The following is an 18,351-nucleotide window of genomic DNA, read 5'->3' as shown; positions in this document are numbered from 1 at the left end:
CATACTTTTGTTCATTTTTGACAAAGTTCTTCTATTTTGGCACTGTATTAAGGGCCCTAAACAGTCTTTCTTGAAAAGCAATATGTGACCTTTCTTAGTTTGCAAATTTTACTATGGCAGACAGCATTAGGCAATGACTTTATCTTAATACTTTAAATATGTAAAAGAAAAAATATAAAATACAAAAGAATTTTAAATTAATTCCAATAAATTGAAGCAAACTCTCTGAAATTAAATGATACTGATTTTTAAATATTAAAAAAAATACTAGCAAATCTTGATAAAATATTCTTAAGGATGCTCCCATGCAATGCAAGAAAGATGCAAATAAACTTTGCACAACCAGTTCCTGAGTGTTAAAATACAGCAGGAAAAGATTCAGTGATAGCTCTCCCTGACAAGAACACAAATAATATACTGAGCCTGGCCAAGAAAAACATACCCATTGCATTAGTAAACATATATGTATCTAAATCATCTGACTCACTTATAGAATGGAATCAGTAACAGCAATCACAATGGACAAGGGCTACAGGCATTGGGGGGCACTGTTTCCTTTCAGCTTGCTAAATGGGTAGCATCTGGCAGGTTAAATTAATTCTTGTGGATTATGAGTGAGGGATCCAGAGTGGGAGTTGGAGTCCATTTCATTAGTGACCCATTAGAAGGTCCCTAGCTTCTCACCATCACACAAAAGTATACTGGAAATGCACATTGAACTGGATAGTGTAAAAATGTTTCATAACTTTAAATTTTTTGAAAATACTGAAAGAAAATCTCCATCTTTATTATTGTTCTGTGCCCACCAGTGAGGTCATTACCCTGCCAGCATCCTGTTGAAAAGCAGGATAATCCATTAAAAGTCCCCATGTCAACAAATGTCTTAAATGACCAAGAAAACTGCAGAGAGCTTTTTAAAATAAACCATATATCAACTACCACCAACTGACAAAAACTTTCTTTGCTTTTCACTTCCATCTTTACAATTAAACAGAAAGAGATCTATGCCTCCTTGGCATGTATTAGCCTGAATCCTGCAAGGAAACTGGAGTCTAAAACATTCAACACTTGCAATCTGAGCAGACATAAATAAAATCCCAGATAACTAAAATGTTAGCTATGGTATTAATTGATAAGATAGGTAAGAGGATGGTCTATGAAAATGTTATGGAAGTTAGAATAGCTAAGGCAGGGTTTCAAAAAAAGCCCCACAGTTTGGTGTCCTAGAGGCAGAATCATAGCACAAGGTCTGATCTGATGACATGTTTGAGCCAAGGGGAAGTTCTCTAGGCAATGAAATATAAAGATGGAGGGTAAATCCCTCTGTTTCTTTATTCTCAAGTGATGATAATATTCTGAAGCCATATTTTCCATAGATTTTCTGACATTGAGGGTAGAGAGGAAGTTGGAAGTCCACTGTTTTCATCAAGAGGAGCTACTAAAAATTTTAGTCTCTCTTTAAAAAAAAAAAATCTGTGCCTTTCCTTTTTACACACAAATGATTCTCCTAGCCCTTAAATGGATCTTCCCTCAGTAAAATCTCCACCATTTTACCCTTTTTTTTTTTTTTTCCAACAGGGTTTCACTCCCATCACCCAGGCTGGAGTGCAGAAGTGCAGTGGTGCGATCTTGGTGCACTACAACCTCTGCCTCCAGGGCTCAAGCGATTCTCATGCCTCAGCCACCCCAGTAGCTGGAACTACAAGCACGCGCCACTGAGCCCAGTTAATTTTTTGTATTTTTAGTAGAGACAGGGTTTCTCTGTGTTGGCCAGGCTGGTCTTGAACTCCTGGCCTCAAGTGATTCACCCTCTTAGGCCTCCCAAAGTGCTGGGATTACAGGCGTGAACCACTGGTCCGGACTCATTTTAGCTTTTTTTTTTTTTTTTTTTTTTTCTTTGCGATGGAGTTTCGCTCTTGTTGCCCAGGCTGGAGTGCAGTGGATGTGATCTGGGCTCCCTGCCCTCCAACTCCCAGTCTCAAGTGATTCTCCTGCCTCAGCCTCTCAAGTAGCTGGGATTACAGCATGTGCCACCATGCCCAGCTAATTTTTTTTTTTTAATTAAAGACAGGATTTCATCATGTTGACCAAGCTGGTCTCAAATTCCTGACGTCAAGTGATTCGCCCACCTTGGCTTCCCAAAGTGCTGGGATTACAGGCATGAGCCACTGCGCCTGGCCTCATTTTAGTTTTTTAATTCACATTTTCTATATCTTATTCCAATAACTAAAACACCAAGCTTTCTTATTCACTTAAGAATTAGAAATTTTCTTTTCATTTCTTACATTATATACTAAGGAATTTTCTTTTACTTTGTTCTACTTCGTAACATAGATAATGATTAGAAATTATGGAGGAAAAAAGAGCTAACTTTAGACTGTCAAGGATCTTCTAGGAATAACTTCCCTTAATCAATATTTTCCCAAGATGCTCAATTCTCCGAGTAATTTTCACTTGATTTTCCCCACATTTAAATAATTACATTAATAGTTTATTATTTATACAAATTTTATGGCAAAATATTTGCAGTATCAGCTTAACTCAGGGGTCTACACATACTAAGACTCATTTTAAGTTAGCTAAATACATAAAAATGTGTCTCTATATGCTGTGAATCAGACTTATTTGCTTTAAACTATTTACAAGGCATTAATTACATTTATATTATGTATTATTTCTCAGTAGGTAGCTACCAACACCATTGTACCTAACTCCACTAGGATCTTGGTAATATGACTCAAGAATCAAGAAATTATATTTGGGTTGTGAGAGCTTTACATAATTTGGTTCACTGTGCGGAAACATTCTAGGGTGTAGGGAGAGGGTCAAACTGGAATCACCATCTCAAGTTCAACTTTCCATGCCAACGGCTCGGCAAAGTGGCAGAGAGAACCCAAGGCTTACCAATCCAAGCGGTAAAACTTTCCAATTTATCATCTTCAGTTTCAGAGACAGGAAAGAAAGAAATAGAAAGAAGTTAAGGGCAGTTACACTAACCACAGGGTATTTTTACTACCTAAACTTTGGCATTGGAATTAGTGAGAAAGCAAACAACAATCAAAAGCCTCAAAAGTTTAAGGCTTTTTAAAAATTCTGAAATTAAAACCAGGGGCATTTAAAGTAACTCACTTCAACTAGTTCTTGCTATGTTTTGATCAGTTAATTTTCAAGCATACTAAATTAGTTCTTTACTTGAAATTATTAAGACACTTATGTGTACCTTTTACACAAGATGTGTAAATTAAGAATGAGAAGTCTAAAAGTCAATGTAAACAAAAGACAGAATGTCCCATGTCTTTCTCAAACATATCCAGCCTTTTGCTGAAGATGAACAGTAAGCCAGATTTATGATCAGACCTATATTTTAATACCCTAATCCCACCAATTCACCTTAAGACTTTGGAGAAGCCATGCCATAATAAAATTACTTTTCATTTAGAGTGTGCCTTATATTTTACAAAATTATTTGGAGTACATTAGGTACTTCAATCCTCACTTGTTATTAGTGGCAAAAGCTACCTCATTTTCTCATCTATAAAATGACTTCAAATAGAAATAGATAATAATACTTAAGGCTCTCTTCTAGGCTTAAAGTTCTAGGACTTTGTCTAATGTAATCATGTAAAACTATAACTAGAAAGAAAATGTTTAGATCTTTCTTGGTTTGATTTATCAAATTTCATCATCAATAGTGACCAAAGACATTAGATAGTTGACAAATTAATACTTCACTGTGCCCTGTCTGATTGGCTTTAGCATAGCCTATATAATTGAGTTGGAAATATATTTTTATTTAATGATAATTTTTTTTTTTTTTTACTATTTTCTTTCTAAAACAACTACTTAAAATCTATCTTTTTAGATATCAACTGCCAATACCTCTCGTCCCAAATCTAAAATTTAAAAATTGGCTTAGTCATTTTTACTTCCTGGTATCTGTATTCAAATTTCATTTTTATAATTGCTTAAAGTTAAAACATCATGCACTACGCTGTTAGCAAAAAGTGAGGGGATGGCGGCCATGTAAAGTGTTTAATAATTAATTTAAAAATTATAATTATTTTGAGTAGCTAAAAAAATTAGAAGATGAAAGTGACTGAGCCATGAAGATACATTTTATTTTAATACATTTGCTAAACTTCAATCTTTGGGGGCTCTAGATTTCAAAAGTGATATATTTTAAAATTGCAAGTAATTAGCAGAAGGAAAAAAGTGACTGATGAACAGAATGGCATGATTTATAGCTTTAAAATCTACTCCATAAGAAGAAAAAATTATCAGGCACTTCCCAAAACAGAAACAAAAGAAACAGGAATTTTACTGTCTTCTTCATTTCTAAATAACTTAACAGGCCTTTCTTTGTGGAAGCACTTGGCTACTTTAAAGTCAATCAAACAAAGGAAGTTACAGTGAAATATCCAAGAGACTAAACAGTTTGGCACCACTTGAGGGAAACATCATGTACAAGTGCGCAAGACAGAGAGGGGCTGGTAGGTCCCTGAAAAATGCTAGAGGGAAAGGATGCTCAGGAAAGCACATTGACAACTGGCACCGTGCCTTCAAGAGCGTGAAACCTATTGACTGCAGCACAAATTTGCCCTGGCATCTTCTTGTTTAGTAAGTCCTGGTTTCCAGATATCTGAGCTATCTCTACTTGTTGAGCACACTTTTACTCAGAAGAAAAATGTTTTGGAAGAAAAATGCAAATGCAAGCTCCACCCTTGGTTTTTCTTTCATAGATAACAATGGCATAGAAGCTACGAGCCTTTTAGACTGGGACATATTTAAAAAAAAAAAAACCAAAAAAACCAAAAAAGTTTTAAAAAGATGAGCAAGAATTATTTTTTAAAAATAGAGACCAAACATTTATTCTGCTAATGTGTTGAATTCTATTTTTCAAGACTAGTGTTCTACATTTACATTTGACAATCTAAACATAGCTATTATTTTTTCCCTAATGTGGAGAAAGATGGTCACCTTAAAATGATTTATGTATCAGATTTTGAGACTATTATGCTCTCTTGTCAGCTAGCCAGAGGTAAAACAATCAAAGGCAATGTCCTCTTACTTCATTTCTGCTTGCTTTTTGGAGATTTGCTCACTTGGGGACTTTCAAGTGAGTTAGGCAGAATGATTGGGTCAAATGGATTGCCATTGAGTAAAGGAAATGGTTCTGTTAAAACCAGTGAAGAACTATTTAAATAAAACAAAACAGATTACAAATCAAACTTATTACAAAGCACCAAATAACCTTCAAACTCTGTGATTTGCTAAGTTTTGAGAAGACTAGAACTTGGAATACTGAATTGCACTAATACTAATACTCACTAGTACAACTCCATTTTGTCATAGAAAGAGTAACTGAAACATTGACAAAGAATAAATAGCTTAACCTTCTCTTTCATCTTTATTTGAAGACAAAGCCCAAGAAAAACAGTGGACATGTTACCTCCAAAAATTTCTCTTACATATTACTGAAGCATTAATTCTCTTTTATGGTCATGTTCCATGCCTTGGAAAGGTTGTGGCATAAAATGAAATTGCCCCAATTATTTGAATGATAATATAAATTTAAAAAGTAAGAATAGCTTATCTCTATTTCCCTTTTTATTTTGAGAAGCAGGGAAAAAGGGAATTTGGGGGTAGTCTATAGTCCTTTGAACGAACCTTTATTATCTTAGGCCATGTTGGAGAATTTTAAGAAACAGATCTTGAAGTTAGCAAATTGATCTGAAATAGGAAATGGATTAGTTTAATACCATTATTTGCATTTTTATGAGCACTTTATAACCATTTTCTATAATTGTGATTGCTCTTTACCCTTATCTATGTTAGGAGACACTGCTTCCCAGGCAAGAAGACTGAGCCTAGGGCAATTAATGGCTGTCCTAGAGGTTGTGAGTATGGTAGCTACAGAATATAAATTTGAACCAGGCCTCCCTAATGCTTGCCACAGTTGAAAGAACAAGATCACCCACCAACCAATCCAAAATCCCCTTAGAAGAATTACTAAATAACTTTAAACTTTTTTCTATCTTTATATGCCTCATTGGGATCATTGATAGTAAGTCAGATGAACTGGGTATGAGTCCTGGCTCTATGATTTACCTTAGGAAAGTTATTTCAACTTTCTATGCCTCACTTTACTCGTCTGTGAAGCAGGAATAATAACAGTACCTATTTCAAAGGGTTACTGTGAATATTGATTATAGAATGAGGTAAAGAGCTTAGCACAATGACTGCATACATCTGTAAAGGTAGTTCTGTTGTTTACTAATATTATTCAATCAATAAACTGAAGAGCTGAGTCTTTTCCAACTATTTTGTTTTACAGAAGAGAAAATGGAAAGATTCCAAATAGTTTTATTGTCTATAATATTATACCTAAGGGAAGGCAGAGCTAGAACTCAAACTCATGGCTTATTCCCAAGCTCTCTTCACTTTATTTTGCTCCCTCCATAATTTAGTCTATATAAATCTGAGCAGTAAAGAGAGAAAATTTGAACCAAAAAAAATGTATGAGTGCCCACCTGGCTACCAGAATTCTATTCTGCCCTCTAATCCAGGCTCACCTCTAACACACGTGGGGCCACAAACCGTAAGTCGAAATATACAAAGATATACATTGAGCTATGTCCTTTACTTGTACTTTGACAGATATTCCTCCATAATAGCCTGGAAGGTCAGGTTGAATTTCAAATTCTTGAACTCCTTGGATATGGGTTGGCCCTCTTCTTTCCCCATGCCCTTCCATCTCCAGGGACCTGTGAGCAGCTGGTGTGAGCCCTGGACCACCACCTGGTTGCCTAAGTTCCTTCTACACAAGTGTCTTCACACCTCTCATTGCTGCCTCTTGGTTAAACTCCTTAGGTCTAAGGGTGTGTATGCCTGCAGCACATTCCAGGAAGAGGCTTGTATGGCTGGGAAGTGGGTTCAAAGTCATCTGGACAGAGAATGTGGGGGTCCAGCAGATGCAAAATGTAGTTTAGAGAGGGGAGCAAAGCTGCTCCCTTGGCCTGGCCAACTCCTCACTTCCTGGGGTGGAGGGCAGCAGAAGGAAGGCCAGGCTAAGGCCCTCTGATTACAGCACAGAGCCCAGGAAAAGGATCCATCTTATGCTAGGGTGGCACTGCTGTAATCATATCATTACATTTTAGGCAAAAGTGGCACGAATATTCCTTTCAAGGACTGAACACCTGTCTACCTTCTCTCTTATGGAGCTCTAACATGAATCCACTGGCCAGTAAGATCTATTTCCTATCAGTTCTGCGGGAGCTGGCATTTTCCATAGTTATTGATTATTCAGTTAAATACAAAATGGTTTACCCCTCATTAGGGCAATCAGCCTGTCATGATCACCATCCAGTGTCATGCAGCCTAATTCCCAGCTGGCTTGGGGCCTGGTAGAATTGTGTGACTTTATCCCGCACACCCAAGAGCACTGGCAATTAGTTGCCTTCGTGCTCCCTGTTTAGTACTCTAGTATGGCTGCACCCGAAGAACTGGAAAAATAAGCCTGCGTAGCCAGGAGGACTCACTTCCCCATGATGATTATCTGTAGCCGACTTCACAATGCCTTAAGAGAAAAAGGACCATCTATCTCCCATTTCTATCTTAGCAAACATTTACTCAAGTGCTAGGTCTTAACACTTCATTCTAAAAAAAAAAAAAGTACTAATACACAGGGCCACTCTTTTCAACAACAGAATATCCATTTTCACCCAGCAGCACCCAACCTTTGTACTGCATATAAAACAGCCCCAGAGCAAAACCAATGGAGAACGAAAAGGACAGCGGAGGGCGTTTGTGGGGGAAGTGAAGACAGTGACTAGTTGCTTGAACATAGCTCCTTTCTGAATACCACAGCATGTTCATCCCTTGAAAAACATTTAGCATTCTGGGTAAGAATGACCCTTTTGACGTTTTTCACCTGAAAATTCTAGGTGAGAAACTAGGTTTCTCAGTACAATGAGGGAAGGAACACCTCCCCATTCCCCGTCAGTCACAATTAGCCTCCCTGGGATTGTTCTGGGTTGCTCCTTCCTCAGCCACTGTTGTTGCAACCCTGTACTTTTCTGACTGCGTCTGTCAGGAAGGAGACAGGAAATTCTAGTCACCCTCACAGCAGCTGCGCCATTCCTCCTATCCTCCTCTAATGACGTCGGTTGGCTTTGGTGACACAAGGTCAGGAACTGAGCCACAGTGAAGGTCAGGAAGATAGGTCACTGTTTATGCCGTTGCTGGGCTGGGGACCCTGCTGAGGCTATTTGCTTTCTTCCTTTCTATACTGTTTCTCTTTCCGTTCCTCTTTTTATAATGGAGAGCCAAAGCATCCTGTTTTCAAAACATCTGACTGTTTTGCCACTGAGGAACTCATGCTCTGATGCATTTTGCTGAAGTGTAAGACAATTCTTCTAATTCAGGAGGTGATGAAAATTGAAACACAAAATTAATGAACAATTCTAAGAAGGCAATCTGTCGTTAAGCAAAACAGCTAGCTCTAACATGTCTAATCAAATTTGGGCAGCTGGCAGGAGGTTCATTAGCCATCCTTTTCATGTTAAATAACAATACCATTGCCTTGTAAAACTTCTGCTGAACTTATTCCATCTTCTAGTAATTCTTGGAGGAAAATAATTTACAAGACTAAAGTACCTGGCAGCATCGTTCTCTAAAATTCTGGAATTCCATTTGGACCATGGCCAGCATTAAGGGATCAGAGAAATTTGGGCCAAAGAGAGGACGATGTTTCTCATCTAACTCTCTGGGCTATGAAATACATTTGAGAAAGTCTTTTAGGAGATTTGAGTCACTCAGTTTTCTTCAGAATTTAAAGGATTAAGGAAAACAAACAAACTGAAAAAGCACAACCCTACCTAGATGAAGTAAAGATGAAAGATGCTTGCTCTTCCTCCACCACACACAGTTAACTCTCTACCAGTGGCATGTAGACTGCACTTATGTAATTCCCAAATACCCCTCAGCATTACACGATTTCACCTATCACCATTCTTAAGATCAGATATTGCAAACAAAACTTAATGGGCACTTAGCTGAAACAGAACTAGGAACACAGAGTTTTTGCAAAAATGTAGTGGATACTGCTGATAGGTACACGCCCTCTATAACATGTCTTCACATCACTTCCAGATCTTAAACTCAGAGACTTTTACCCTGGCTCCTTACTTGATAAGGGTAAGCAAAATATGGCCAAATAAGACTACATAGTAATGGGAGTGATGATCAGGATAAAGTTTTAAAATGTCAACTTCAACTTGGATGGAAATCTCAGATAATTTCAACAACATTGAAAAGTGAATATGCAATATAATTTTTTTTTTTTTTGCCACGGATAATTCAGTTCCCAAAGAACGGGCGCAGATCAATTTATTTCTGGTGGTCACAAAAATGTTTGCATTGCATTATCTTGAACTCCTGGGCTCAAGCAATCCCAAAGTGCTGCCTCAATCTCCCAAAGTGCTGTGGTTACAGGTGTGAGCCACCACACCCTGGCCTCATTGCCTTATATCATACGTGTCATGGTGCATGTTATGCTTAAGTTTAACCTGAGACAATTATCTGAATAATCAATAATCTTTTAAAAGGTAGTAAAAAGAGATATTTTTAAAATTTATTCTTAGCTGTCAGCTGGGCATCATTCATGCACTAAATAATTGCTTTGCCTGACAATCTTTCCACTGTAGATCTAGAAAATGACTGAGGCTGCATGCTTTTTACTTAAGCTAACTGTGTCAGCATTGAAGGTTAGCCCTTTTGTTAGGGTTAGCTCTATTCAACTTTCATTGCTTCCTGCACACAACACCATAAAGGAGGAGCGGAAGCCTGAGGGATTGGAATCCTTACCCATATCTACAGAGTGCCTGGTCTCAGAGCCTTACTAACTACTATGCCCAATAAGATTGTTTTTAATAAATTTGCAAGACAGTCAATGTCTATTTCCAGCACTCTAGGCATGAATGGGATTAGAATACTACAGCATATTGACACTCAAAATGAAAATTAATGGCAACTTGTAGTCTCTCAGGGGGTACTCTTTTTCTCTTCTTGGAGTTAATTGTCTGCTTTATCTTGGTGACTCTAGTTAGCATATTTTGGTGACTACTGAAGTTTGCCATATTCTCTATAGTGAAAGCTATTGAAAAACTACCCCATAAATGTTGGATCTACATCTTGCATAGCCGTCAATTATCACAAAATACAGGGAACAGAGTGTCTGCTAACACTCCAAAGTAGGCTCAAGCCTTGTGGAAGTCCTTCTACACGGAGTCCCAGTGTGATTTGGAGAAGTCACACAGCAAAGCCCTCCTCACAGGGAAGCAGTTGGTTGAGCTTTACCCCAGCCTGGAAAATCCCTGAGTTTAACCTTCAATTGAGACCTTCAGAGAAAAGTCAATAAATAGTTAATCCTCAAATGTGTTCTTTTCTTTTTTTTTCCCTTCCAACTTAAACTCTAAATTAAAATTTTAGAAAGGGACTTATTTTCACCCTTTCATTAACCAATAAACAAAGAGTTCCAAGTAGGAAGAGTCCCCCCTCCCCTCCTTGAGGATCTCCTGAGGACACACTGCTTCCTCTGCGCAGATCCTCTGAGCGGCAGCCAGCAAGCCTTGATCCAAAGGTGGTACTTTTACCCCAGGAAAACTGGAGAAGGGACACACACTCACTGGTGCACCTCAGGGCTGGAAAGGGCATGCTGGCAGGTGTGGAACAAAATCTCTTCTCAGCCCCAGAAACATAGACAAGACGATACCTCAGGCTAGAATGATTGGGACTCTGAAATGTGCACTTATAAAGGTATGGTGTAAGGCTTTTTAACAAAGTGTATGTGTGTGTGTGTGCCTGTGTACACACACATATATAACTTTGTATAACTTTATAACAATATGTATTTAATATAATATTCTCCAAGGTAAAAATACAAACAAAAAGCAGCAACTCTCACTACATAAATTAGCACTCTAAGTCCAGGTGTTAATTAAACAAATGATACAATGATAGATAATTAAGGCTCTTCAACATTAAGCTTTGTCTAGGGATTGTAAATAAAACCATTTTGGGGGCAGTATGCATGAAGCAATTTCAAATGATTTCACTATGAAAATCAGCAAACTTAAACCAAAGAAAACTTCTGGTTTTGGAGACAAAGCACATTGTTTCTTTTTTATCTTAGATCATGAAAGCATCACAAAAGAAATCTTAGAAAATCCCAGGATGTCCTTCTTCTTAGAGGGAATTTATCCAACTTGAATGCAGAACATTCTTTCCAATTGATATATGAAGGTTAAACTACTTTCTTGTCTAAAAATAAATATGTGACACCTGATTGCAATGCAGCAAGATTCACTCAGATTTTAGTTTCCTGATAATTGTAAAAAAAATTTAAAGCACTTTCCATTTTATATTGATTTGGAAGCTTTACAGACAGACACCTCTCACCTTAAACCTATTCCAAATTGCATCGGTAAGAGAGAAATTTGGCTTCTGGAAATTGAAGTGTACTGAGGATTTTAAACTTTTGCTGTAGCATCAAGACACAAGTAGAGTGTGACACTTTGGAACAGAATCTTCTAGACAAAGCAAGAAACATATTCTTAGGGTTGGTAGCGTTCCCTGGTACACTCTGCAGCAGACAGAGGTGAGGGGAGCTGGAGCTCCCTGCATGATCACACTTTAATGAATAAAAAGGTCATCTCTTACCTTGTTAGAAGCCATCTCACTGACAGAGCGGTAGGTCTGTATGGTCTCTAGCTGGTCTAAACACCAGTCTAATTCCTCCAGCGTTTCCATTGCTAATTTTTGATAAGATTCTTCTGCAAACAAACACACAGGCATGTAGTTAGGCTGAAGCGGCTGCAGGCTGTCCATAGCACAGTCACCGCTGCCACCGCTGATTCCGGCGCTACTGAAGGTGCCCCCGTGCTCCTTCATTATTTGCACGCTGGCTCCTTCCTTCCAGCTCTCTCCACCAGGAGAACAAATCACAGTGGTGCTCTGCCTGGGATGGCTGGTGCCAAGTTTCTCCCCCACCCCCCGCCTGGATGAGGTGTCGGTGATCTACCAAGAAACTTCCTCTGAGGAAGAAGGCGGAGGGAACGGGAACGGTCTCTTATAAGCTCATCTGCATAAATGTGTCCTAAAACTAAAGGCAGAAGCAGCAAAGAGTTTTCTCAGGCTCTCTTTGCCTTAGTCATCCCAGGGTTCTTTAGGGTATGTGATGTCATTTCTGAGTGTTTTGCCATCTCAAGGAGAAATGAGGAAAGCTTTTTCTCATTTTGCTTTTCTTCTAAATGAAACAGTCAAAATTTAGGCGAAAACTGGTTGACGATTACGTTCAAATTCTAGGCAGTCATTCATGCTGGGGAATGTGTTCATGTTGGAAGAACTTCTAATTCAGCGAACACTGACTCGCACAAGTAAGAGGCATGGGCTATTCCTTTCTCTCCCTGAAATCTTCCCTTTAATTAGAGGGAAAATGAGGTCTCCCTGATAAGACTCCAGTCTAAAAGAAGCTGTCTGGAGTCTTACGTGAACACGTTTATTGGCCTGGGAGTCCTGCAGCTCTTGTTATACTAAACAAAGCTAAAACTTCCCTTCTGCAAGTGCCAGGATCACAGGGAAATTCTGAACCGGACTTTCAGGTGGAGCCAGATGTGAACACTGCAGATTTTTATTTTGATTAAAGCTGGGGGTTCTGATTTGCTGCCCTAAGACTCTAGACTTCCTGGAAATATTGTTGGAGGTCCACACAAAAAATATTGTTGTGAAGACCACATTTTTTTTGCTAATTAAAACTTTTTACATATCCTTAACATGTCATTTTACATCCAAAAGTTTGTGAGTCTAAAAAATACTTCAGGTTATTGGCTTAAGAAATCTGTCCTAATAAACACTGAATTAACTTTATAAATGCTAGATGAATTAATGAAGCTACAGAGAGTTGTAAAAAGCTGTTGGACTCTCCTGCATACAAGACTGTTTCTGAGAGAAACAGCATGAACTCTATCTACCAAGCTTTCCGAAATACAAACACACAATAGGCACTAATAAAATGTAAAATCTCATATAGAGTTCTAATATAACATTCCTGCCATAATTAAAAGACATATATTTATACAGAAATTCTAGCAAGACCACATAGTTTTTAAAAATTATTATATGAATAATCTTATGTCTGTGGTGTGCAAATACTTGAAGCAGAAAAGAGAATCAACAGAACTGTGATTCCAAGTAACTGGAATCACTTGGCCACAGACGCATATTTCAAAGAATAGTTGCTTTGTTTATCCCAGAAATATTCATACACTTCAGGATAAACAGGGGTTAAATTCAATATCCTGTATGTCATACTTAAAAAGCCACAAAACCACGGGAGGTAACTTCCTCCATTTTTTTTTCACACTCTTCAAAAATGTGCAGACAAGAATTGAGGTGTTTTTAATAAAACTCATTTCAAGTCAGACTTACACATACCTTCCTTCCTTTCTTCCTCTTCAATTTTGCAATGCTGCCTCAACACGAAGATTCTCTGACTTACTCTCTAGTGTGTCCAAAACACCCCCTTGCCTCCTCTGTTTGTTTCCAGAAGAGCACTTCTTCCAAGGAAGCTTTTTCTGAAGAGACAGAACCCTCCCTGCCTCTAATAAGGGAAAAAGTCCGATGACTTCCCAGCTGCTGGGGATTTACTACCTTCGTGTCTTCCACATCACAACCTGTGGTTCTCTGTAACTAATATCAGACATTCACCAGGACGGTGGGGAGAAAGCAGCTTGCTCCTAGCCTTTTGAATCTGCTGATATGCAAAATGACTGCAAGATGATACATCACATTTCTCCTTCATGAAGAGGAAAAAAGGGATCTGATTTCTACTCAAGCTTGACCAAGGAAATACATAGAGTAATTATACCCGCAGAAGTACTAAAAAAGAAGGACTCTTCAAAGATATACCACTGAGCTCATTCATTGTCTACTGTATGGAACAAGCATGCATGTACTTCTAGAGTTGGTACAGCGTGAGATGTGGGTGAACAGATAATGGATATGAGAGTCCTTGCTCCATTGTCTCTCTTCTTCAGATCACCCATCAAAATGTTGAAGCAAAAATTAATACATTTTGAAGCAATGTTAGTTATGCTAGAGTGTCACTTTCCAAACTCTTAATCCACAGTCAAGACTTTGTGTCCACTTTATAGTCTTCCTATCATGGTAACTAAGCCAGGGGCACAGAGGTCAGAGTGTACTAAATAGGGGGATATTAAACACCTGCTACCTATGAATGCAATTAAAGAAAATGACCAGAGCAGCTCAGGACTGGCTTCCCTGCTATAACTTTGTAGCTTTAGCACCTAGGAGATACTCAGCAAATAATTGGAGGAATGGAAACCAAATTGCCTAAGGAGCCTACAAATACTTGGGCACCTGAAGGCTGAAAGGTCTGTCTGTAGCACTGTGGAAAAAAAAGCACCAGATTTGGAGTAAGAATCACGAATGTTGACTTTCTCTTCTATCACTTACTGTGTGGTCCTAGACCTCAATTTCGTACATCCGTAGAAGAAGGATAAAAATATTTATCTCATAAAGTTATAAAGGGATGAAATAAGATAAAGTATGTGAAGTGCCTAGGATGGTAGCCAGTTCTTAGTAGGTGATAGATGCATAGGAGAATTATTAATGGCAATCGGAGAAATCCTAAGGCCTGGCATTGAGGAGTAGGAAAGAGTGTGAGGAAGAAAAGAAAGGGAGATAACTGAATTGCATATTCAATAAGGGATTTTACAGTAAGAATCAGCTGCATAATTTGAAAGGCCCAGTACAAAGTGAAAGTGCAGGGCCCCTTGTTCAAAAAGCAGTAAAATTACTATAAAAGATACTAAAATATAAAGTTTTTTCCTTTCTTCTGCATTCTCTTTCAACTTGTCATGGTGGTTTTTTCTTCATATATTTATTTTAAAATACTTTCAGACTGACAGAAAAATTGCAAAGATAACACAGGGACTTCCCACATATCCCACATTCTGATTTCCTCATTGTTAATGTCTTATATTATTATGGTACACTTATCACAATTAAAGGTTTGGTGTGTTTAAATATTGCATTATTTCAGGCACTGGGATACCTTGAGGTGAGTGCAGACCCTCACAGCAACATGAAGGCCCTGCCACTTATGACTGAGGGCACACACATAGCTCACCAGCAGCTCACTCCTCCTTCCTGATAGCTGCCAGACTGATGAGCTGTGCCCCTACCAGGCACAAGAGCTGGGGAAGTCAAGTTAGGTATTTCTCACTTCTCATGGTCTCTAAGACCCTACCCACAGCAGACAACCCCTTGGGTCTTAGCATACTGCTAAGGGTACTGCAGCCTCTTAGCGGGGACATGCTGGGTACCTGAAACAGGGGTGGACAAGAGGCTCACTCCCATCAAGACCTGACCTCTGTCTGCCACAGCTATGCCAGCCCAGGTCAGAGATAGCTGCTTCCATGCCCCACCTGAGGCTACAAAGCACACATGGCTCACTCAGACCCTCCCTGTGCCTGTACCCTGACTGGGGATGGAGGACAGCAGTGGTCACAGGTGCAGGTGGGAAAAAGGAAGCTGGACGATTCCTAGGGCACCAGGGAGCAGAGGAAAGGATGGTTAGGATGATCTTGTCCAGGGAGACAGGCAGGTGACAGGAAGTGAGAAAGTGCATGAACCAAGGCTCCAAGCCACTGGCACATACTCTACTGTTCCATCAGACATCACTTATAAAACACAAGTTCAAATATAATATTATTACAAGTTTTTTTTTTTTTTTTTTTGAGACGGAGTCTCGCGCTGTGTCACCCAGGCTGGAGTGCAGTGGCGCGATCTCGGCTCACTGCAAGCTCCGCCTCCCAGGTTCACGCCATTCTCCTGCCTCAGCCTCCGAGTAGCTGGGACTACAGGCGCCCGCCACCACGCCCGGCTAGTTTTTTGTATTTTTAGTAGAGACGGGGTTTCACCATGTTAGCCAGGATGGTCTCGATCTCCTGACCTCGTGATCCGCCCGCCTCGGCCTCCCAAAGTGCTGGGATTACAGGCTTGAGCCACCGCGCCCGGCCAATTACAAGTTTTAAGATGGCAAATATGGAACCCTTCTGAGCATAGGGCCCTGTGCAACCCAACAGGTTACATGCCCATGAAACTGGCTCTGTTCCTGTCTTACATAAGATGTCCCTGAGAAGAAACAATGTTTAACACCACAGAAACAAATCTCAGAGGCCGTAAGAGTAGGTCATGGGACCATGGATGGTCACGCGGTTGGACTTCGTTTTCAAAAACTTCCAGAGGGAAGAAGTAGGGAGAAACAACCTCCCTTCTCTTCCTCTCTTTTTTCCCTCTTTCACTCCAACAAGAGTGGCAAAGAAAGATTTTCTTCCTTCTATAAGTCTCTGGGTATTGCATTTGACTCTCAGAAACAGGAAGATAAATTGAATAAATAATTATAATATTAATCTGCTAATGATATGTGGCATTCAAATAGCTCTTTTCTCAAAGGAGCTCCCAGCACACTATTTGTTAATCCTTGCAACATCTTCGTGTGATAGATACGGAAGTAGGATGATTATCTTATTTACCTGAAGGCATCAACTAAGAAATCAGAGGTTAAATTATTAGAGCAAATAGTTCCCTCCAGATTCCTAATAAGACTATATCTTGGTCCATGAAATAGAGGATTCAGTTTAGCACTGAAAGATGCACGTATTCCTGAAAATTTTGCATTTAAAGTTGCATCTTACCCTCAGATCTCTTCCATTTACGATTGCATAACTGCTTTCCTAAATGTTGTTATTTCTCAAGTCTCCACTTCCCTTTTCTGATCTACCTAATGCAGGCCTTAGCACAGGGAAACTGTGCAATATTTACTCAGAAGACCTGGTATGGTTCTTGTCCTGCATCTTGCTTCAGAGGGTAACCTCCGGTAAATTACTTATATTCTCGAAGACTAAATTTATTTATCTCTAAAACGAGGATAAGAAAAATATCCTATTCTCATGGGAAAGGTAGAATCAGAGAACAGACACAAAAACGGACTGTAAACCTTTTAGTATTATATACATTTTGCAAATATCTCATTTATTATTACAGATGGGATACAGGCACATTTAGAAAAACAGAAAATTGCAGAGAAGCCAACAATTCAAATGATAAAAATCTCACATTTTTAGCAGTCAGAGATCACCACTGTTGACTTCTTGGTGCATGTCATGTATGTGTTTATGTGTGTATGTAAACATACATATGTATATAACAGAAATAGGATCACATTGTACAAACTACTGAGCAATATTCTTATTTTCAGTCAATGACCTTTTCATGTTTTTCTGTTTCAGTAATTTTTCAGTTCATCTAATACTTAGGTTCACAGACCAATTTCCCCAGCTTTTTAAATGCAAATCTAGTAGAAATAGGTGTGTGAGTTAGCAGAGTCCTGTTGGGAAGAGGGAGAGATCCAGAGAAGAGTGACAGGAAAGGGTAATTAGAAACCTCTGCCTGGCCACAAATAGCTAGTTACTCATAGTTAGAAAACATGGGGACACATTTTAGCAGTTATGAAATCAGCGGCCCCACTGCTAAAAGACCTCAGGTGCCCTAAAAGCTGGCCCTGCAATCCGTGCAGGGAAACGTAATCTTATGACTACACTGATCTCTTGGAAAAGTAGGTACAGGGGCCCTTTATGTATCTGGCATCATTTAACTTTGAAACCTTAAGTCTCATGGCTTGTAATACAGATGAGAAAACTGAGACTGAGAGAAAACAGTGCTCTGCCCCCAATTACACATGATTAGCAATTGAAAGCATCATAATACACCCCAAATATAAATTTCCTACAAATTACATCTATATGATATTCCAACATATCTCTATATATCAGAAACTTATGTCAAGTCACCCATACTTTTTATCCACAGAAAGCACATAGAAAAGAACTGTACATAACCTTTATGGGCCTCACATAATTGGACTTCCTTTCTATTAGAGAAGGTGGTAACTATTTGCAAAGTTATTCTAGTGGTTAAATCAATTGGACCAACTGTTACATGCAGCAACAGGAATGAATATCATAAACACAAATGTGGAACAAAGGAAACCAAATATTACAAAGTACATGAAAAAATAGTATGGGTCAAATTCCATAAAGTTCCAAAGAGGCAAAAACTAATCTTAATTAATAGAAGTCAAGATATTGATTCCCTTGTGGGCTTAGTGACCAGCAGGGACTTGAAGGGCTTTCTATAGGGTTGGCAATGATCTATTTCTTGTTCTGGGAACTGGTTACATAGGTATGTTCACTTTATAAGAACTCATTG

The 18,351-nt window shown here is 38.9% G+C and overlaps 1 protein-coding gene across 5 annotated transcripts in view; it reads right to left on the bottom strand.

Moving 5' to 3' along the window:
- PDE4B (phosphodiesterase 4B) overlaps positions 1–18,351 on the bottom strand; it is a 586,012-nt gene that overhangs the window by 29,963 nt on the left and 537,698 nt on the right. For all 5 annotated transcript variants that reach the window (XM_025388136.1, XM_025388172.1, XM_025388145.1 and 2 more), the window contains one exon: positions 11,719–11,831. In XM_025388136.1, coding sequence (XP_025243921.1) covers positions 11,719–11,831 — 113 coding nt within the window. The remainder of the gene's footprint in view (positions 1–11,718; positions 11,832–18,351) is intronic.

This window comes from Theropithecus gelada, chromosome 1 (assembly GCF_003255815.1).
Source record: "Theropithecus gelada isolate Dixy chromosome 1, Tgel_1.0, whole genome shotgun sequence".
In the NCBI taxonomy this organism is placed as follows: domain Eukaryota; kingdom Metazoa; phylum Chordata; class Mammalia; order Primates; family Cercopithecidae; genus Theropithecus; species Theropithecus gelada.
Note: the sequence above shows the minus strand (reverse complement) of the source record. Positions and strands in the feature narration are given on the sequence as shown.